General features: G+C 39.9%; 1 protein-coding gene across 2 annotated transcripts in view; it reads left to right on the top strand.

The window, feature by feature from the left end:
* Positions 1-10,383: 10,383 nt before the first annotated feature.
* Positions 10,384-23,298, top strand: part of Spag16 (sperm associated antigen 16) — a 979,959-nt gene continuing 967,044 nt past the window's right edge. For both annotated transcript variants that reach the window (XM_052193590.1, XM_052193591.1), the window contains exon 1: positions 10,384-10,501. In XM_052193590.1, the coding sequence (XP_052049550.1) occupies positions 10,384-10,501 (118 nt within the window). The remainder of the gene's footprint in view (positions 10,502-23,298) is intronic.

The following is a 23,298-nucleotide window of genomic DNA, read 5'->3' as shown; positions in this document are numbered from 1 at the left end:
AAGACATTAATATTTATTAACTGAAAAAAATCTAGGAAAATATTCAAAAGGAACAATGAAAAGAACTTGAATTTCCAGATATCACAATATACTAATTGTCAAAAATCATTAAACACAAATTAATATGGCATTTATATAGAATCTGGTAAACAGACTGAAGGAATGCTTAAATTCTCCCCAAAACAAGTTTCAGATTAAATAAAAATTGTGGTAATGATGTTTTTAAATGAGAAAGTAAAGTTGTGTTTAAAATGATTTTTGCTATTACTGGCTAGCTACCTGGTGGAAGTGGGGTCTACATTATCTTTTACCTAAAAGGTGCATTAAAATGCTAATATCAAAATTAAACCCAAGAAATCTGCAGGAATATTAAAGAAGGTTTTTATATAGCCTGAGGTTTGGCAAGATAGTATTAAGATGATAAGTCCTCAAGGTGTATGAGAAAATATAGATATAACTGACTGAAACTTTCCTTGGAAAAATATATCCAAATTAATAAAAATTTTAAAAATACTTATAATAGAATTGATAGATACAGGCTTATGATAATGTCTTAAGTTTAGGAAACATAAGGAGGTCAAAGGGATACAAATTGGAAAGGAAGAAGTAAAATTATCACTATTGGCAGATGACATGATAGTCTATTTAAGTGATCCAAAAAAAAAAACCTCCACCAGAGAACTCCTTCAGCTGATAAATAACTTCAGCAAAGCAGCAGGTTATAAAATCAACTCAAGCAAATTAGTTGCCTTCCTATACTCAAAGGATAAGCAGGCTGAGAAAGAAGTTAGGGAAATGAAACCCTTCACAATAGCCACAAACAATATAAAGTATCTTGGTGTGACTCTAACCAAACAAGTGAAAGATCTTTATGACAAGAACTTCAGGTCTCTGAAGAAGGAAATCGAAGACCTCAGAAAATGGAAAACTCTGCCATGCTCGTGGATTGGCAGGATTAATATAGTTAAAATGGCCATCTCGCCAAAAGCAATATACAGATTCAATGCAATCCCCATCAAAATCCCAACTCAGTTCTCCACAGAGTTAGAAAAAGTAATTCTCAAATTTATCTGGAATAACAAAAAACCCAGAATAGCTAAAACTATTCTCCACAGTAAAAGAACTTTTGGGGGAATTAGTATCCCAGACCTCAAGCAATACTACAGAGCAATAGTGTTAAAAACTTCATGGTATTGGCACAGGAACAGGCAAGTGGACCAGTGGAATAGAATTGAAGACCCAGAAATGAATCCACACACCTATGGTCACTTGGTCTTCGACAAAGGAGTGGAAAATATCCAGTGGAAAAAAGATGATAGCCTTTTCAACAAATGGTGCTGGCTCAACTGGAGGTCAGCATGCAGGAGAATGCGAATTGATGCATTCTTATCTCCTTGTACTAAGCTCAACTCCAAGTGGATCAAGGACCTCCACATAAAACCAGACACACTGAAACTAATAGAAAAGAAACTGGGGAAAACCCTTGAGGACATGGGCGCAGGGGAAAAGTTCCTGAACAGAACACCGATAGCTTATGCTCTAAGATCAAGAATTGACAAATGGGATCTCATAAAATTACAGAGTTTCTGTAAGACAAAGGACACTGTCAAAAGGACAAAAAGGCAACCAACAAATTGGGAAAAGATCTTCACCAACCCTACATCTGATAGAGGGCTAATATCCAATATATACAAAGAACTCAAGAAGTTAGACCCCAGGGAACCAAATAACCCTATTAAAAATGGGGTACAGACCTAAACAAAGAATTTTCGCCTGAAGAAATTCGGATGGCCAAGAAGCACCTTAAGAAATGCTCAACATCATTAGCCATTAGGGAAATGCAAATCAAAACAACCCTGAGATTTCACCTCACACCAGTCAGAATGGCTAAGGTTAAAAACTCAGGAGACAGCAGGTTTTGGTGAGGATGTGGAGAAAGAGGAACACTTCTTCACTGCTGGTGGGATTGTAAGATGGGTTGTAAGACAACCACTCTGGAAATCAGTCTGAAGGTTCCTAAGAAAACTGGGCATGACACTTCTGGAGGACCCTGCTATACCTCTCCTGGGCATATACCCAGAGGATTCCCCAGCATGCAATAAGGACACATGCTCCAATATGTTCATAGCAGCCTTATTTATAATAGTCAGAAGCTGGAAAGAACCCATTCCAATGGAGGAATGGATACAGAAAATATGGTATATATACACAATGGAGTACTATTCAGCAATTAAAAACAACGAATTCATGAATTTTTTAGGCAAATGGATGGAACTGGAAAATATCATCCTAAGCGAGTTAACTCAATCACAAAAGAATACACATGAAATGTAATCATTGATAAGTGGATATTAATTAGCCCTGAAACTCTGAATACTGAAGATACAATTAACATATCAAATGATTCCCATGAAGAAGGAAGAAGAGGGCCCTAATCCTGGAAAGGCTTGATCCAGAGTTGTAGGGGATTACCAGGACAGAGAAAAGGGAGGGGGAAAGATAGGAGAATGGATGGAGAGAAGAGGACTTATGGGACATATGGGGGGGCACTGGGAAAGGGGAAAGGTTTTAGAATATAAACAAAGAATATAGAAAATAAATAAAAAAGAAGGAAACAAACAAAGAAAGAAAAAAGAAAAGGAACAAATTTTAACTGACTAAATATACTCACCATTTAATGATGTTGTTGATGCCATTTTTGTCTCCTTAGAAAGCTAGTTCCTATGTGTAATGTGGACTTCATTAAAATTCTCCCTCTGTTGAAAAAAAAACAAAAAACAAAAAATAGTTTAGGAAACATGAGCTGGACAGATGGATCAGAGGTTAAAAGCACTGCATGCTCTTCCAGAGGTCATGAGTTTAATTCCCAGCAACCACATGATGGCTTACACCTTCTGTAATGTTATCTGATGCCCTCTTCTGGTGTGTCTGTAGACAGCTACAGTGTACTCCTATACATAAAATAAATAAATCTTAAAAAATTTAGAAAATAGGAAAACAAAAGGTTAAAAATAATTTTAAATAATATAAATTTAAATAGCAATAAGCATAAAATGACAATTACTTTCCTATTTGTTATGAAAAATTAAGAATAAACTATATCATAGAAATCTGTTCAAATTAAAGTTGCATATACATGAATTTTTTTATTGCAGTAACGCTCATGGTTACATTGCATCTGGAAGGTTGAAGACAGTTTCTACTGTATGTATCAGAGAATAGAAAACAGCTACTATGACATAATTAGTTTTCAAATTCAAATTGCATTAGAATTGAAACATAAAGAAATTTTGCAATAAGAAAAAGAAAGAAGTGAAAAGGTAAATGTTAGCCCAACTTTGTAAAACACATTTCTTTTTATATATAGGATTCTAGGAAATACTGTGGCAGGCGCCATGCAGGAGGAGCTGTGGTAGGCAAGGGACCTTGGAGAGGTCCCTTGTCTCTCCCACCGTTTGGAGAGGGTGTGGTGGATGAACCTCAGAGAGGCGCAGCCACAAGGCGGGCAGAGGTCTTCTCTGGACTGCCTCCTGCTGCTGCTGTGACTTCCGTGTTTGTCTCTGCTATCTTCCTCCCGTATCTAACATGAGTGGGCGTGGGGAGACTGTCACTGCCCGCAGTCTGGAATGGTTGTTTCATGGGAGACAGCCCACTCTATTGGCAACGTTCCTGCAGAACAATAAGGAGATGAACTTTTATAGAATAATACTGTTTATTATTGATTGAATGATTTTACAGAATTCCCGATTTGATTTAAGCAGTTTTAGGAAGTTAGAGAAGTTGATAAGGAAGGTCCAGGAGATGGCATAGGTGGATTTGCCGGGGAGACACAGCACACACAGAAAGAAGGGCAGACTGTGCCCCGCTTTGTGGATCAGTGACAGCTGCAAAGGCTAGGACAGGAGCACAGTGGGCGCCCGTGCACCACAGGAGCTGAGCTGTGCTTGGGGAGAGGAAAACATGCTTGGGACAGGTTAGTGATTAAAAAACAAGGCACTCTAGAGGGTCCCCACACCTCCTTCCTCCCAAGGTTGCCTGATTTCATTTTGCCTGTTGGCCCTCGGGGCTTCAGTCCTGTTTCCCCAACCCAATAGTTGAACACGCTCCCTTCTTTCCTCTCCCTGTCCCCTTTCCCACCCAGGACCCTCCCTTTCTCCCCACTCCAGTGATTGCTTTCTTCTCTCTCCCAAATGGGACGGAGGCATCCCCACTCGGGCCCTTTGGCTTGTTAATCTTTTTGAGTTCTGTGGACTGTATCCTGGGTATTCTGTATATTCTGCACTTTCATTTTTGCTAATATCTACTTATTAGTGAGTACATTCCATGCATATTCTTTTGAGTCTGAGTTACCTCACTCAGGATGATTTTTTCTAGTTCATTTGCCTGCAAAACTCAGCATGACCCTGCTCTTAATAGGTAAGTAGTATTCGATTGTGCAAATGAATCCTATTTTCCTTGGCCATTATTCTGTTGAAGGACACCTGGGTTGTTTCAAGCTTCTGGCTATCACAAATAAGGCTGCTACAAACATAGTAGAGCACATGCCCCTGTGGTACGGTGGGTATCTTTTGGGTGTATAGACCCAAGAATGTTGAAGCTAGATCTTCAGGTAGATCTATTTCCATTTTTTTCTGAGGAACCTCAAGACTGATTTCCAGAGAAACTGTCCCAGTTTGCAATTTCACCAGCAATGGAGAAGTCTTCTTCCTTCTCCACATCCTTGGCAACATGTGCTGTCACATGAGTTTTTTTATCTTAGCCATTCTGACTAGCGTAAGGTAGAATCTCAGGGTCGTTTTGATTTGTATTTCCCTGATCACTAAGGACTTTGAACATTTCTTCAAGTGCTTCTCAACCATTCAAGATCAACCTTAGATGAAATGCCCTACAGTGGGGAGAGAGAACTTGAAGAGTCCACCTCTAGTAGAAAGACATTAATCATGTGATTTTTCTTGTGTAATGATTTTAATCTGTTTTGAAGAATATGTTTTTGTGGTGGCTGTTTTTTTGGAGAATATGTAACTTGTGGGTATGAGGTAATTTTTTTTAACATGAAGTATTTTGTTTTAGGTGGGATACAAAAAGATAGAGGAAAAAAATTAAAAAGAGAATTTGAACTTTAATGATGAGATGCACGTGCGTGAGTGTGTGTGTGTGTGTGTGTGTGTGTGTATGTATGTGTGTATGTGTTCCCTGTTTCACACTATAGAATTAAGTTTTGCTTCCTCAGAGAAAAATCTGCAGAGTGATTATCTGTAGACTCCACACGTCCTCTTCAGTACCTGACCTGCTAGACTCCTGAAGCTCTGAGATTTTCTTCTATTTGCAAATTTAGCTTGCTTCAGTTTCGAAGATACAGAAGATGTGAGTCTCATGGACCAGAACATAAAATCCAAATTACTTAGAAAGCTGCAAAAGCAGGAACATATTTGTGAGTCTCATTCGTGCTACAAGGGTGATATGGAAGGTCACATGACATCTGCACAAGCAGAGGCTTACATTTATTGGATGGAAATCAAGAGAAGGTCAAGGGGTCTCCCTTTTTGGACAGAGCAGGAAACATTATAGGATGCAGAAAATGAAATAGTTCTTTTCCTCCAGAGAGCACAGACTTACTGGATAGGTAGTCATGTGGTTACCTCCTTCAACTGCTGTTTTTGTTACTGCTCGGTTGCTGTTATAAAATGCAATGACAGTAAGCAGCTATGGTAGAAAGAGTTTCTCTTGGTGTGGTGGTTTGTATATGCTTGGCCCAGTGAGTGATTGGCACTCTCAGGAGGTTTTACCTTATTGGAGGAAGTGTGTCACTGTTGGGGGTGGGCTTTGAGAGACCCTTCTCCTAGTTGCATGGAAACCAGTCTTCTGCTTTTTGCCTTCAGAACAAGATGTAGAACTCAGTTCCTCCAATACCACGCCTGCCTAGATGCTGCCATGCTCCTGCCTTGATGATTATAAACTAAACCTCTGACCTGTAAGCCAGCGGCAATTAAATGCTGTCCCTTAGAAAAGTTGCTTTCGTCATGATTTCTTTTTACAGCAAAGGAACCCTAAGACACATGACTTACTCTTCCACCTGCTGTGGGATTAGAGCAGACATTTACTTATTACATAGGTGATTAGAGAGACAGGATACATGTCTGATAAGCCTTGCCATCTAGCTCATTTTGTGTGTATCCAAATGGATATGGAAAGACCATGTGTGCTGCACATGCGCATGGAGAGAGATATGAAAGAACACACAAAAGAAATTAAAAAGACTGCATTGAGAAACACAGATTATCACATATAGGTGATATATATGTGTCTCTGCATTTATTTATAGTGGCATATATGATATATATATGTATATATCATATATATATATATGCATTTATTTATAGTGGTATCTTTAATTAAGGATAAGTTACAAATCCTCCAACATCTCTATACTGTTTTCTGTAGGGCTTGCTACGTGTATCCCAAAGTTAAAAATCGTGCAGTCCCATCTGCATTCACAAAGCTGCCTCCAACTGACACTAGTTTGCAAAGAAAAAAATTAGTTTTGACCAATGAAGTCTCTGTGGGTGTATTAACCACACTTAAGGGTTAGGTGCCACGCTCAGTCAACGGCAAACTCCGTGGTATTTCTTTACGCGCCCTCTCTCCTGTTGCTTTGTGTCATTGCTGTTCAGTTGTCTTACCGACCTTCCACTTGCATTTATGGTACCCAATTTTATGTTTTATGAATTTGTTTTTCTATTTGCTCTTCGTAGGTTTTCCCCCCACTTCTCTCACTTTTTGTTTAAGCATTCACTAATAACAGCACGCACCTAGATATTCGTTTTTTTTTACTTCGTCTACATTACGACACTGTTTTATGAACTTTAACAACTGGTCTAGCCGCTTTTTCATGGATGGCGGCATCCTTTTGATGTGCCGCATTATTGTGATTATTCTTTTTTTTCTTTTTAGCAAGAGAGACTTTTTCATTCTGGTACTATGAAATTCTTCAGAGTCCTTTTGTACATTCCCGAGCATGGCCTAGAATAATCTATTTTCCCCATGAAGCCCTCATTTCTTTTAATTTGAAAGTACTAGAAACCAAGAATTATATTTGAAATCAGAGATGGTTTTCCCCCCCTGTAGCCAAAAGAAATGAGATGTTCTTTTGGGTTAAGCTCATGCTACATGTTTCTCACCACAGAGAAGAGGCTGACTCTGTTTGAATTACATGGTGAAGGGATATGGGAGGAATGGATTTTCAAATGGATGTTAGGGCAAAAAGAAAAAAAAGTAGCACATGGCTGGAAAATGAGAATTTTCCAGCACAATTGCGACTATTTCTATGTATTTGGAAATCCTAGAGCTCACTGCCACTTACTACAAAGTTTTGAAAGAAAAGAATGAAAAAGCTACTTGTACAAAAATATGGAACAGTAAGTGGCTTGGTCTGTATTGGTAGCAAATGAATGCTAGTATCTTTCAAAATTGAATTGTACTTTGCAACATGTTTGCATCTGAGCATTTCTGCTTTGAAACTATACACGTGCAGTGTGTATTCATTGTCAGACTGCTTTCTGGTTTTGCTTTTAAAATGATTTCACTTTTGCATAAGTGGCACATTTAGCCGGGGAGGAGATTACATTTGTTGTCCTTTGTAATTGTTACTTCACTTTGTCTGTCTCCACTGTTTCCTGTGTTTACCTCTTTCAGGAGCAGTCACAGCAAAGAGCGCTTCCTGCTCACTCATCCGCATGCTCAGGCACTTGGCTTTTCCCCACTTTAAGGAAGAATGAAAAAATACCAAAAAAAAAAAAAAAAAAAAAACCTCTATAGGATTAAAAATATACCACAACTCAAACTACTGTTGTGATCTAAAGTGTTCTCTCTCTCTCTCTCTCTCCTTCTAATTTTTAAAAATGACATTTATTTACCTTTGTCAGGTCATAGCACATCTAAGAGAGTGACAGTCATCGTAAACTTCCTTCTTCTACTAAAGTCCACAAGCATTCTCTTTGTTGTGTGAAGATACTTTTAAATTAAATTGCTTTTTAAAACACTTTTATCTACTGTAGGTATCAAAGGACTCGCACAGTTAATGCTTAATTCCTTTTCATTTGAATTTTCAAAACAATAATGATCAGGTATATATAGAACATAGTTCCAGTTGTAATTGGGTAACACATCTTGGGTGAGTTTAAAATTTGAAATCTATTATATGGAAGTAAATGGATTAGCAACTTAGTTACTACATTGCTCATTTGGAAGCTTGGACATACATATATATATATTTTTTTGGTGTGTGTGTGTGTGTAAAAATACCTCCTTTCCATTTCACACCTTTGGACAAGCATCTCTGGTTTCTCTACCACACACAGTTAATACTGGTTGAGCTTTGTATTTCAGGACTCAGTTAAATCAGTTTATTTATTTATTTTTTGTTCAAGCACATTCCATGTCTAAAAGAATCATTCATGCCTTACTAAATAACAATTCATATATATTAAGCTCTTTAAAATATTAAATTTTGGGCTTGTCACAGTTACAATATTTTAAGCAAATTTTATTTACATTACTTATTGGAACTATCTGGTACACTGGAAATGATGAGAAGAATCTTTATATATTTTACTTTTCATTTTTCCCATTATTCTTTATACATAGTTAAACAGCTCTTATAAGTCTTTATTAGGGAACTGGAAGCTGGAAGTGGTAGTTTAAGGAGCTTAATTTAACTGAGACAATTAGGAAGAACTTGAATATAAACCTGTCTATAGAAGAGGAGACCTTACATCCAAAGACAACTGACTTTGTAGCGGACAGAATAGACATCCGAAGCTCCAAGGGAGCCCCTGCATGGGTGCCCTGTTTCTGCTTGTCCTTGCAGGTATCAGCAGTGCCTGGCCCCGACCCCTCCTCACCCTGGCCACTTTTCAGGGTTCAGTTTACAGTTAACCACCTTGACAGATGAGGTGAGATGTGAGTCGATGGATTCCCATGGTCAGAAGTCCTCTTCTGTATTTTTGCGTCTTTGCATTCAATGAGCACTCAGGACTTTGGTGCGAGCAAAGGGCAGCATCTTGAACTGTCCAGATATCACTGCGACCTTTATCCTAAGACTCAGAACCAAGTTTAATAGAAACAGCTCATACTTCTTATCGCTGTATGCTCTGAATAGGTGGCTAATGCTCTAGTGATTTACAGCTAAGAACACTTGAGGCAGGTGACATTGTCCTCAGGTTACAGATGTGGAGGCAGGCTTAGACATACTTAGTAGATAGGAAGTGATGGAAATGGATCACAACACTCAGGTTCTTAATCACCCCTCTAGAAGTTACCAGGCTTTTTTTTAATTAAACAAATGGGAGCTTTTATATAGTTATCAACCAGAGTTCATCAAGGGATGTAGAATAAAAAAATCTGAAAGATGGTCTTGATGATGCCTATGTGTAAACACTATATAAACCAGAAGCTCCCATCACAGCAGTGAGACATGTGATTGGACAAATTAGTCATTTTCTCCTGCCCCCTCCTTCCTGTCCTCCTCTCTGTTCCTTCTCTTTCCCCCTTTCATCTCCTCTCTGCCCTTCCTCCTTGCCCCCTTCTCTCAGAGGAAGCTCATTAGCTCTTAACTACATTCTCTATCCCAAATATCACCTATTAAACTTTATGTTAGGGTCATAGGTAGCTCATAATTTTTTATGGATATGAGTTTACCTCAGCAAAAATCAATGGTGCAATTCGATACGACTGGGACTGTTCCAAGTCCGTGTATGTGAAGAAGCTATGGCCAAAACGGATGTCCACATACACGAATTAAAGGATTGCTATAAGGGCGAGCAACCTCCTATTTCATTGCGAAGGGTCTAATGAGCGTTTGGCAGCTCCTCTTAATAATGGTTCCTAGAACTTTCCCCACTTCTTCTAGAAATAGAGACAAGTATCCCCCCTTTTAAGTCTGCCCTCCCCCAGAAACATTTGGGGCTCTCTACACATCTGAAAATTGAGGACTAACGTTTGCCAAGTGATAAACAAGAGTAAAGGGAAGCAATGAAGAAAAAGGAAGCCGGAAAGAATGGCATTAAAGCAAGCAAGCAAAAAAACAAACAAAGAAACAAGCAAGCAAGCAAGCAAACAAACAAACAAACAAAGGGAAAACAAAAACACCTAAGCAAGTAGCTTGTGTAAATGTAGTATGAGTCCCTGGTTCCTGGCTTCCAGTCTGCTTTCCAAGCTTCCTGGGGCGTCTGGGGTAACTAGGCAACGCGTTACCGTAGTAACTGCGGACGCGTAGAGGGCTTGACCCGGGCCTTCAGGTGCCGGGCTGGTCGGGGTGAGGGGTCCCGGGATCTCGCGAGAGTCGCAACGCCAGTCCGAGGGGCACCGAAAGGCGAAGTTGCAAGCATGGCTGCTCCGCCTGGGGTCCCGCCGCTGCGGGTGCTGGAGGCGTTGGGCATTGGCTTGTCACCCACCGGCGAGGTGACAGAGGCGGTGACCGCCGAGGGCGCCTACTACCTGGAGCGTATCCTTCTGGTGCCCCCGCCGGCGGGCTGGTGACTGATGGGGCCTGCGCAGGGGCTTCCTGTCGGGGGCCTGTGGACCCCTGTGATGGAGTGTTGGTGGGTCCTCCAGGAGGAGTCCTCGCCAGCCCAGCTCTGTCCCAGCAGTCAGCCGAAGCCAATTTAGGAGTGTGGGCTCATCTGAGTTTAGTCATGAGCAGAGTAGGGAAGCCTTCCAGGACCCTGTGATTTACACTGTGACCTGTAGGATTGAGGCTATTGACATGAAGGTGGACACACACACACACACACACACACACACACACACACTCACACTCAGCAGACATTTTAAGGAGATCTGTATGTATCTCTGGGCTTTAGAGAATGGAAGCCCAGATTGCACATTATGGTCTTGAACTTGTTCCGATTGTGCTGTCCTAAATCATGGTGATTTCTCTCCATAAGGATGCCTACTTTCCTCTGTAGTTTCGGTTTTGGTTATTTAGTGGTAGCACGGATAATAAATACCCCGTTTCCCCTCCCCCCATACACACATTGGGCTAATAATAAATGTTTGTGGAATGAGTTGGTAAATGCTTGGAAAAATAACAGATCATGATAAGCAATTATGAATGGAGATACCAGAAAATATGAATAATTTTATATGTATAATTAAGTTCACTATTTTTTTTTGTAAGGTGTTAGCCTTCTCATCTCTAGGTAGGTAAATTAATTATTCTGGATTAATGTTCAGTGTTTGTACATAAGAGTCACGTGAGATTATTTTTCTTCCAGTAGATAAAAGAAAGATGGCTATATATAAAGATGTCAAAGACAGTAAAAATCTATTATTATTATTATTATTATTGGCATAGTTATAAAACCTTGTTTCTTAATTCAAGATCTCATAGATCCAGCCGTGATCCATTTTGGGAGCTTTAGCAGGCTCAGTTAAGCAGAAAATATGTTGTATTATATTGGATAAAAAATAATTTTAATAGGAGCTAAGTCTTGAAATCAAATTGAAAAAATGTGGGTTACCTCAGTGTCATAAATGAGTCTTTATAATCTGTTTCAGAATATTCACTTTAAAGTTAAAATAAAAGTCATGTTATTATGTCTAATTTCATCTGCACCAAATATAAGGGTTTCCAGTGTCCTTCCTAGTGAGTGCCAACAAAACATTTATAAATTTTTTGTTATGAAAATGATTTCTCTAGACAGAGTTTAGTTATTAACATGAGCCTGGTTGATAACATTTTGGAGATGTATTTTAAAAATAAACGTAGGATTCTTACACAATAAAACTTACACAATAAAACTTTAAACAAGAAAATCAGATTTATGGAAATTTCCAGAAGAGCACCGAATTAAAACTACAACAGATTTCAGTTTATACACTCATTTTTTAAAATTTTAACATCTTTTCATGTAACGTATTTTGACAATGTTACCCCTTCCTCCCAATTTCTCCCAGATCCTGCCCTTCTCCCTCCCCATCCAATTTTATGATCCGCCAAAATAGAAACAAAAAAGAAAAAAGAGAACCGACTAAAAAGTAAAACACAGCACCCCCATAAAAAGAAAACCCCACAAAATTGAAGTCAAAATTGAAGGGACTGGTATTGGCGAAAGATATCCCAAGACCAAGTTCTCAGCACAAGGGAGATTTATTTGCCCCAGTGGGACAAAGGGCAGGGAATAAAAGACATAGAGAGAGGCCGAGAAAGAGGGAGAAGGGTTATTCATCCCTTGGGGGGGGGGGGTACAAAGGACTGCCTCTGGGCAGAGAGGAGACAGATGTGGTCCACATGCAGATGGCAGTTTAGAAAGGTTTAAGGGGAAACCCTGTGTTAGGATGTGCTGTTTAATTGTAACTTGGCATGTTGACTAGGGGAGCCAAAGTGGGTTGGTTGGTTGCCGGACTTCAATACTCTGATGTGCCTTGGTAGGCAGCCTTAGGAGGAGGAAAGGGGCAGCTTCAGGAATGCAATCTAATGGTTTATAGAAGGGCAAGACCTGACAGAGCCTGTTGCCCACTCTCCAGCTTTCTAGAGTCCTTCAAACACAGATGGGTAAAAGATCAATAAGACAGAAATGCTAAGCAAAAAATAAAGACAAAATGAAACAAAATGTCCACAAAAATACCTTTGAGTTGACCTTGTCATTTACAGCTACTCAAGGGCTTTAGACCTGATCTGAAATGTAACACGTGGTGTCACCCAATGACACAATTGGAGAAAACAGACTTTTCTTTGGCCAAGTGGTTTCAATGTAGGTATCTTCTTAGAGCTTGGACTCTTTGTCTACTGCCCCTTCCCAGTGGTGGGACCCCATCCCCATCTGGCTTGAACCTGTATAGGTCTTTGGCCACACTCTTTGTGAGTCCATATGTTACACAGAGATCTTCCCAATATAATTTAAATTACAGTTGCAAATGTAAGCAAATCTAAGTTTCAAGATTTTATTATCAAGTTCGTTAATTATCTGGGGTCTATGCTTTTCTTCTATCTCTTCATGGTTGGCTGATTACTATTTCATGTTTCAACCAAAAGATAGCTGGGGGAGAGCAAAGTCAAACATTTAACCAGTGGATTTTGCTATATTCAGTGTTCAGGGAAGAGGTTTAGTCATGGGAGAGGCTTTAACTCTTAGTCAAAATGAAGTTTCAGGATTAATTGCAAATGCCAATTATCCTTGTATCCCTGGGCTCTCTTCACGTGCATAATTAGGAACTGACAGTATAATGTTATTTGACATTGTTTTGTAAGGCAATTATGATAGTTGTCGAAGTGAGACTTTCTTGGGTTTAAAGTCTATAGCCTATCGGTGCCTAATAAAAATTATAGTATGCATAAGTGAATCAGAACTCCAGTGTCCTTTATCCTGCATATATATGTAATCACCTCCAATTCAGTGCATTTTGCTCTAGATTTCCCTTAGAGTTTATGCCATATTCCTGGTACTAGATAATGACCTGCCAGTATTGAAAAAGGCCTCTGAAAGAGGTTCACTTGCATTCTTCAGGAAATCATCTCATCCAGTGGAAAAAAGATAGCATTTTTAACAAATGGTGCTGGATCAGCTGGAGATCTGTATGCAGAAAAATGCAAATCGACCCACTCTTATCTCCTTGTACAAAGCTCCAGCCCAAGTGGATCAAGGATCTACACTTAAAACCAGATACACTGAAGCTTATAGAGGAGAAAGTAGGGACGAATCTTGAACACGTGGGCACAGGGGAAAAGTTCCTGACCAGAACACCAATGGCTTATGCTCTAAGAACATGTATCTGCAAATGGGACCTCCTAAAACTGCAAAGCTTCTGTAAAGCAGAGGACATAGTCAATAGGACAAACCGGCAACCAGCAAATTGGGAAAAGATCTTTACCATCTCTACATCCCATAGAGGGCTAATATCCAATGTATACAAAGAACTCAAAAAGTTAGTCTCCAGAGAGTCAAAAAACCCTATTAAAAAATGGGGTACAGAACTAAACAGGGAATTCTCAACTGAGGAAACTCAAATGGCTCTAAAGTTCCTAAAGAAATGTTCAGCATCCTTAGTTATCGGGGAAATGCAAATCAAAACAACACTGAGATTCCACCTTACACCAGTCAGAATGACTAAGATGAAAAACTCAGGGGACATCAGATGCTGGAGAGGATGTGGGGAAAAAGGAACACTTCTCCATTGTTGGTGGGATTACAAGCTCGTAAAACCACTCTGAAAATCAGTTTGGCAATTCCTCAGAAAATTAGACATAGTACTATGAGGGGACCCAGCTATACCACTCCTGGGCATATACCCAGAAGATGCTCCTACATGTAATAAGGACACATGCTCCACTCTGTTCATAGCTGCCTTATTTATAATAGCCAGAAGCTGGAAAGAACCCAGATATCCCTCAACAGAGGAATGGATACAGAAACTATGGTATATATACACAATGGCGTACTATTCAGCTATTAAAAACAATGAATTCATGAAATTCTTAGGCAAATGGATTGAACTAGGAAGTGTCATCCTGAGTGAGGCAACCCAGTTACAAAAGAACACACATGGTAAGCACTCACTAATAAGCAGATGTTAGCCCAAAAGCTCAAAATAAACAAGTTACAATTTACCAAGCTCAAGAAGAAGGAGGACTTAAGTAAGGGTGCTTCGGATCCCCTAAGAAAGGGAACAAAATAGCCACAGGAGCAATAAGGGAGACAATGTGTGGAACAGAGACTCAAGTAAAGGCTAAGCAGAGACTGTCCTACCTGGGGATTCATCCTATAAACAGTAAACAAACTCTGACACTACTATGGACGACAAGAAGTGTATACCAAAAGGAGCATGCCGTGGTTGTCTCTGGAGGGGCCCTGCCAGAGCCTTACAAATACAGAGGCAGATGCTAACAACCAACTATTGGACTGGGCATGGCGTCCCCAGTGGAGGAGCTGGAGGAAGGTCCAAAGAAGCTGGAGAGGTTTACAGCCCCATGGGAAGAACAATGATTTTGGCCACCCAGATGCCTCAAGACTCCCAGGGACTGAACCATCAACCAAGGGTCACACATGGTTCCAACCAAAAATATGCCAGAGGAAGGACTTGTTGGGCATCAGTGGAAGGAATGGTCATTGGTCAGGTAAAGGCGCAACAGAGGCCCGAACAAAGGGAAACCGAGGCAGGGGGAGGAGGGAGTGTGTTGGGTGGAGAGACATATATGTGGAGGCAGGGGGAAGGAGGAAGCGGAGAGACTGGGGGTCTTAGGGGAGGGGGATATTGGGAAAGGTTTTACCACTGGCAGTGTAAATGAAGATGATATTCAATTAAAAAAAATCATCTTCTGCCTATCTTAAACAGTCAGACAGCAGGGAATATGTATAGACTAATGTGGCTCAAGCCAGACACAGAAGCAGGACTCATCATTAATGTCAGTTTCATTTGTTGTGATGCATAGTTTTATGTCAACTTGACAGGAGCTAAAGTCATCTGAGAGGAGGGAACCTCAATTAAGGAAATGCCTCCATAAGATTAGGTTGTAGGCAAGCCCATAGGCTAGTTTCTTAGATGGTAATTAATAGAAGACAGCCTAATCCATTGTGGGTGGGGCTATTCCTGGGTTGGTGGTCCTGGGTTCTATAAGAAAGCAGGCTGAGCATGCCAGAGGGAGCAAGCCAGCAAGCAGCACTCCTTTGTGGCTTTAGTGTGAGTTCCTGCCTCCTGGTTCCTGCCCTATGTGAGTTCCTGTCCTGACTTCCTTTGATGTTGAACAGTGTCAAAGTGTAAGCCAAATAAACTCTTTCCCTGGAACTTGCTTTTGACCATGGCGTTTCATCACAGCAATAGAAACCCTAAGACAGTTTTCAACTCGGTGTACATGAGTGCAGAATTGTCTAGATCAGTTGACCTGTGGCCATATCTAAAGGACATTCTCTCTCTCTCTCTCTCTCTCTCTCTCTCTCTCTCTCTCTCTCTCTCTCTCTCTCTCTCTCTCTCTCTCTCCTTCCTTTCTTCCTTCCCTTCCCTCCCCTTCCTTCACCTTGTTTCCTCCCATCTCCCTTCCTTTCTTCCTTCCTTCCTTCCTTCCTTCCTTCCTTCCTTCCTTCCTTCCTTCCTTCCTTCCTTCCGTCCTTCCTTCCTTCTTTCCTTCCTTCATCCTTCCTTCCTCCTTCCTTCCTTCTTTCCTTCCTTCCTTATTCCTTCCTCCTTCCTTCCTCCTTCCTTTGTTCCTTTTTTCCTTCTTTCCTTCCTTTCATTCTTTCATTCTTTTGTTCTTTCTTTCCTCTTTGTTTTCTTTTGAGACAAGGTTTTTCTGTGTATGTCTGGCTGTTCTGGAACTCACTCTATAGATCAAGCTGGTTTCAAACTTACTGAGATCTGCTTGCCACTGCCTCCTGAGTGCTGGCAGGGCATTTCTTGATTGCTAATTGATGCAGGCAGGCCCAGACCGCTATGGTTCCCTCCATCTCTAGGCATGTGTAGCTAGGCTGTATAGGAAAGGTTGCTAAGCAAACAGAAAACCAAGTCTAGAAGCAGCGTTCCTTCATGATTTCTTCTTCATGCCCCTGTTTTTCTTTTCTGCCTTCAAATAAAACCTTTCCTCCTCCAACTACAAGGTCAGTGCTCCCTCACAGTAACAGAGAGGCAAGTTGGGATGATATGGAAAATGCTTCTGTTAGAATGCATCCCAGGGTTTCTTTTTAATGGCTTAGGGGAATATGTTCAGGAGAAAGGTCTCATGGCTGCAACAGTCCTTCTTGGTACCTGTTGCTTGTTATCAGCGACTCTTGTTTCTCCTATGAAGGGCTTCACTATGTAATTGCTTCTATGTTTTAAACTTTCACAAGGTGAACTGGCAGCTGCCATGGCTTGGCTTTTGCCGTCCCCACAGCATTTAGAGATCTCGTCAAGTGATGCATGCGTTCCTCGTGGAACTTCTTGTTAGAAAAATACTTGCACTATTATAATCCCGGGACAAATAATTGTCTACCAGACCCACAGAAAGTCTGGTTGGGGTTGTTAGTGATACTTTTTAAAGTCATAGTTTGAAGATGTTTCATTTGTAGTAGTGACTAAGGACTGCCTAGTAAGGTGTGGCTGTTCAGGAGTTCCCAATTGCAGTTGTTAGATGCAGGCTGGGATACGTTTGTGTTAAAGGGGCTAAAGGTTAATTAATTTTGGTGTTACTTGTCAAAACCAAAATCTTTTACAAGGAAGGAAAACAAAATACACACTTTAGGAAAGGGAAGTATTATCTTTTTTCTTAACTCCACTCCCCAACTGGTGTTTAACTATTTCATCTTTCTGTGTATTCCACCAGTAAGAATGTAGCATCGTAGGCTGTGTAGATGAGTTTGCTGCCATAGTCCCCACTGCCCCAGGATCAGTCATGGCTGAGTGCAGTTCAAGTTAGGCTTTGCAGCATCTTAAGCTCTGGATACATATCAGTGTCTACAGCTGTCCAAGTAAGGATTCCAGAGCCACACTGGAACAGGCTAAAGTGTTAGCGTGCTATTCCATCGATGATAGCTGTTTTCTGTGCAGAGCCTCACTGCAGGAGTGATTTCACAGAGAACGTTTACTAAATAAAAATTATATCTTTATTGACTTTATTGTTGGTAATTTTTTAAACATTTTTGTTATTTTTAAAAACAAAAACAAATGTTAGTTGAGTAACTGAAAAGAAGTAGCTAATATGGACTTACAGGCGTCTTTCCTTCCCTTTATTTCTTCCTTCCTTTCTTTAAAAATTGTTTCAAAGTTTATAAAATGATGCATTCTGAATTTTGCAATATTGTAAAATATATTTGTGAAATACCTAGTAATCATTAATTAAAATATTTCCAATTATCATCAGAAAAACTGTGTTTACATAATAGAATTTATCCTATATATATATAGGATACATATATATATATTTATAAATAAATAAAAAAAATATAGGATACATATATAGAATCTATCCTATGTATAGGATAGATTCTATTATGTAACATATATATATATATATTATATATATATATATATATATATATACATATATGTATATTCAAATAAAAAGATTTGATAGTGTTAATGTATATTCTAGATCAACAGCCATGAAACTGAGTCCAGGATGCTTAGAGTATTACATGTGTTAATGTCATGGGCTGTTTGGAGAGAAAATCTGTTTTGTTCTGTGTCCTGTCCTGTATGGTAACTTTAATGAATGACCTGTGTAGCTGTAAATGAGGAGTTGAATGCAGTAAATCTGGGTGAGCACTGAGCTTCTTCATGGCTAACAAGCTCCCAAGATGCTACAGGTCTGGAGACTATAATTGGAGTAGCAAACTTTGAGACAAATATCCTGACTTCTAGCTATTGTATTTTCAGATCCTGTCGGGCATGCTGGCTCATGCCCACAATCCCAGCCCTTGGAGTTCTGAGCAGAGGAGAAGCGGCAATTCCAGGCTAGCTGTTCCCGGCTCTGTTTCAAAACCACCACTAACACAGTGTTCAGATAGAGGAACAGTGTATAGAGCTCCTGTCTTTGTGTCTCCCGGCTTACCATTTGCAAAGATCCATAGTCTTCCACCCAGCAAGAGAACTGTACATTTTACATATTAACTGACAGCTCTTCCAGCCATGAGAAGATGTCTAATAGCTGTCTAGCACCAAAGCAGCCAGGAGCTTTCCATAGTTTCGTGTACCTATGTGGTGCTGATAATTCAGAGGACTCACGAAGACCGTTAGTTAAGGCAGCCACAAGTAAGAGACAGGGAGAGTGTGATCACAGGCATGTAAATCAGTTGTCATCATTGATGTATATTTCTCAGTTAACTGACATTCCTAAGCAAGAGAAGATGACAGTGATATCTGCTATTTATAGTACCCTTTCCGTTTGGGAAATAAAATGCTAATGAGAGAGGATACCAACTAGTTTTTTTTTTTTTTAATTGCTTCTGTGAACATTGGCTCTGAGAAGATGGCAAAGATTACAAAGTGATTTCTGTCTACAGTAGCTCTGGGAAGTTATGGAAAGCATAATTCATGATGTTTGTTCTCTCTAAAGATGCTGCTGGCTATGATCACTACCTACGAGCATGTCGATGGAAGAGTATTCATGGGAAGGAGTTTGTTTACTGCTTTAAGCTGCAAATTGTTCATTGATTTCTGCCTGTGGCCCATTTGTAGAAGGACACACTTGTGACTCATTAAGGCTGTCGTCTCTGCTGTCAGTCCAGCTGAAGTGTCTTTCTGAGGCACCTGGTCTTGATTGTGTCTTCTGTGGTCCTGTAATCATGTCTGTGTTCCATGACACAGTCAGAGCACATATTAGAAACAGTGGCCTATCTTCTAAGCCTTCTATGCTTAGATCCTAGCATTCACCCCCTCTATGGCTAAGTACCAAGGAGTGTTTTGTACTGTAAAACTCCCAAGTCCCTACATTCTTTTTAGACACATGAATATGTGGCAGAGTGGGAGCTGCAGCCCTGACTAACCCTCTACCATAAGATATCTGGCCTGGAAGAGGAACTCTGGATGTAGGCAGGAAGGTGTGTCCATAGAAAGGAGGAGGAAGGGCATGCCATAGAATGAGGCTTTGCAGGAGTTAGAGCTGAGGGCAACAGGAGGGGGAGGAAATGAGACTTGAATCTGGAGTTCAACATTACCGTTATTTTATTCTTTGAAGGAGTGGTAGGCACATGGTAGGCAGAGGCTTTTGAACTGCTCAGAGCCAGCTTGGCATCATTAAAACAATTGTAAGTCCAAATGCTCGCTTATTTTTCCCAGTGGAAAACAGCTCTACATGCAAATCATGAAGAGCTTAATTGCCTGGGCATTTCCAACACAGGGCCTCCTGAGAGATTAGCAAACAGCAGAGAAAGTTGCTCAGTAAAAGCGAAAGCAAAGAGTTTTCCCCTTTCAGACTTTTCCCCATGACTTGCTCCTTTCCACCCTTGCTAGATTGCTCTCCAGAAGAATGCTTTCCAAACTTTTTCACATGGGATGCTCCATCGGATTCTCCTTCATTTCATCTCTGAGGATGCCCCAAAGGGTCCGGGGATCAGTATCCAAATGTAGTGCATTCTCTTTAGGAGACCCTTGGAGGCTTTGGAAACAGAACACCTCCATGTGCTGGGCAGTTCATCTGTTTTCACTGGGTGGATCATGAGTTGGCCTCTGGTTACAAACCCAGCTTTACCCCGTCACTAGAGAGATTAGAGTCAAGGCTGTGGCTTCATGTTTTAAGTCTGCGAAACTCTCAGGATGCACCATACTGCCTTCCTGGTTCCCCTTCTCCTCCCAATTTACATGGTCACTGAGGTCTTAATTTCCAGTGACAAGCATTATTTTTTACATTGCCACAGAATCACTTAGTATTAGCTTGTGCATTTGGTCGTGTGTTGCTAGCTCTCCAGACAACAGATGCATACAAATATCCACGCCAAGGCACAGCTGCTTTGTCAAGAGTACAGTACCAGTGCATGTGAGATGAGTTGCTCTGGGAAGCTTTTCTGTACAGATCATGTTGTGTGCATACTTAAAGATATCAGTCAAAGAGTGTATCAGCTCCTCTTTCGGCTGCTTTGCTCTGATTTGATCTTTCTTCTTATTAATCCTTTGGCCTTGGTTAAATTAATGATCAGCTCTATAGCCTCTAGCTGTTTTATACTTCTCTCTCCTTTGTGGTGCTCAAATTGAGCTATTTAAATGATTTTATTTAGCTGCTGGGAAGGTGCCCCTGAGAGTTGGAAAACAAATATGTGAGTTCATTACCCTGGATACTGAAAACAAAATTTTGTATTTATGCTATCTAATATTTTAATAAACCCCATATTCTTACTGTGACAGTGTAGAAACAGTATATGACAGAGAATTTTTGGAACTGAACTCAAGAAACTTTTGTCTGTGCCATTAATAGTTATGTAATCTTTTAAATTTAATTTCTTAATTTTCATCTTAGAGATGACTGGCACATTGAATCTCATAGGGTCGTTTTGAAAATAAACATTGCTATAGTCCATAGGAAATGCTTCAATGGTTTATAAAGTGCTAATTTTCTTATAATCTGTTATTTTTTATTGCAGGGAAGCAATAGGTTCTTCATGATTAAAAAGTACTGTCTAGGATATTTGCTAGATAGAAGGATAGGAGTTCCAAGTGTTAGCTGACATTTCCAATATTCTGAGGACAAACACATTTTCATCTCTATATTACCATTTTAACAACTCACCTGTGGATTTAGTCCTCATAGGGGAAGTGTGTGCTTATTTGTAGTTTTAAAATATGTGCAGACGATTTTGGAGTATTTACTTTGTTAAGGAGTTTGTTATGTATGTGTGGGAAAAGTGACATTATTTTCTGTAGACTGACAAGACATGCTATTGAAGTCACCTTGGGTTAGCCACTTTTCAGAAGAGATGAATGTCCCTTAGCTGAGCAAAAGAAATCTCATTTAAGTAAATAAAAATATAGCAGAAAATGCAAATGTAGAACTGGAGGGAAATTTAGAATGGCTTGTGTTTGTCCTTTCATCTAAACAACGAGGAAAGATTTCGCCATAGATGCTCATCTCTTTCTAGGGTAAAAGGAATACTAATTTAAAAAATAGTTATTCAGCCCTTACATAATCCAAAGACCATTCTAAATGATCTTCTCACATATTTTGTCTTTTGTGTCTGTGAAAGCATATAAAGTAGTTTGTTAGCAGGACTGCCCTACAATGCTATGAAGTGGTCCCTCCTCCTGGTATTTATCTTCTGTTTTGAGGTTCTGGGGATAGAATCCAGGACCTCACACATGCCCAGCAAGGTCATGTTTTTTTGTTTTGTTTTTTTTTGATTTGTTCTTTTGTTTTATTTGTTTGTTTACTGCTCATTATATACTAAACATTGTTGCCCTATACAATCTTTAATATATTGAAGTTGTGATTTCTGACGCTTGGCTTTAAATGCTGTTGTGGTTTCTATGTTATGTATTCCTAACTCTGATGTAAGCTTAGCTACTATGTCTAATTGATGTTCGAGCTGACTGAAGAAACAGGAAGACTGAACTAAGGCCTTAATCCAACAGTTTGACAGCTGTCAGTGAGCTGTCCTATAAGTACATGCCTTAGCTCAGGTTTCAGATGACTGCCACCTCTACCCTTTACTGTGTCATCATGGTAGACCCTAAGAATCATCCAGCTAAATAGCTTATGAATGCTTGACCTTCAGAAAAATGTGACAAAACAAATGCTTACTCTTCCCTTTTGGGCAATGCTAAACTTTGATACATATATCCAGGATATTTGAGTACTTAATACATGTGGTGTTTTTTGTGACTGTTTTCTGTAAAAGCTGAGTTTTTCTCCCAGCCCCAAGCACTGGCCCGTAAGCTTTGGCCCTTCTCTGACCATCTTATATACTAATAACCCATTTCTTCTGATCTAAGTTCTGCCACGTGACTGGTTCCCTCTGCTCAGCTCCCATGATTCTGACCTCCTCCATGTTCCTGGGTCCATCCTCCTGCCTGGCTCCGGCCCTCTGCCTTATCAGATGTCCCACTTTCTAGTTCCTGCTTCAGCCACAGGCCAGTCAGCTTTACTTGCAGATGTTGTATCCATACAGTACACAACAGATTTTTCTCTACAGTTTTCCCCATGGTCTCCAGTTGATAATGCTGAGGTAATGTGTCTTGTTGAAGGAACTATGTCATTGGGAGCAAATATGTTTTATCCCAGCAAGAGAAAGGCAATTAATACAATGTATTTGCTTCCTATAGTCACGTTTTAAAAATGGTTGCTTTAGTTAGCATTATAAAATAAGTTGCTCCATTATGATATTTTACACATTTATGTCTGCACTTTGTTTCATTGTCCTCTTAGTGTCACCCTCTCTCGTCCTGTCCCCCCACTGACCTCAGTCTGATACTGTGTACTTTGACATCATGAATTTGATATGCATATATTGATAACATATCTAGAATTCTCATAAGAGGGAAAGCATGTACCATGTGTCCTTCTGAGTCTCTTGTGTTTTTAATGTGATGAACTTCAGTTCTGTTTTCCTGAAAACGACAAGGTTTTTAATCTTTGTAGCTGAACAGAATTCCATTGTGTATGTATATGTGCCATATTTTCTTTTATCACTCATGTTAATGGATATCGAGGCTGCTCCTGTGTTTTGCCCTTTGTGTACAGAGATGCTGTACAGGTAATCCTTGTGTGCTGACTTCAGTCTCTTTGGGTTTATATCCAGGAATGATAACCTGGTCACGAGTTAGCTCTGATTTTCTGCCCCCCTTTTTTATATAGCTCTTCATTTGGAGTAATAGAACTAGTAAAAATGTATGCTCTTTGAAAAA

This window comes from Apodemus sylvaticus, chromosome 9 (assembly GCF_947179515.1).
Source record: "Apodemus sylvaticus chromosome 9, mApoSyl1.1, whole genome shotgun sequence".
Classification (NCBI taxonomy): domain Eukaryota; kingdom Metazoa; phylum Chordata; class Mammalia; order Rodentia; family Muridae; genus Apodemus; species Apodemus sylvaticus.
Note: the sequence above shows the minus strand (reverse complement) of the source record. Positions and strands in the feature narration are given on the sequence as shown.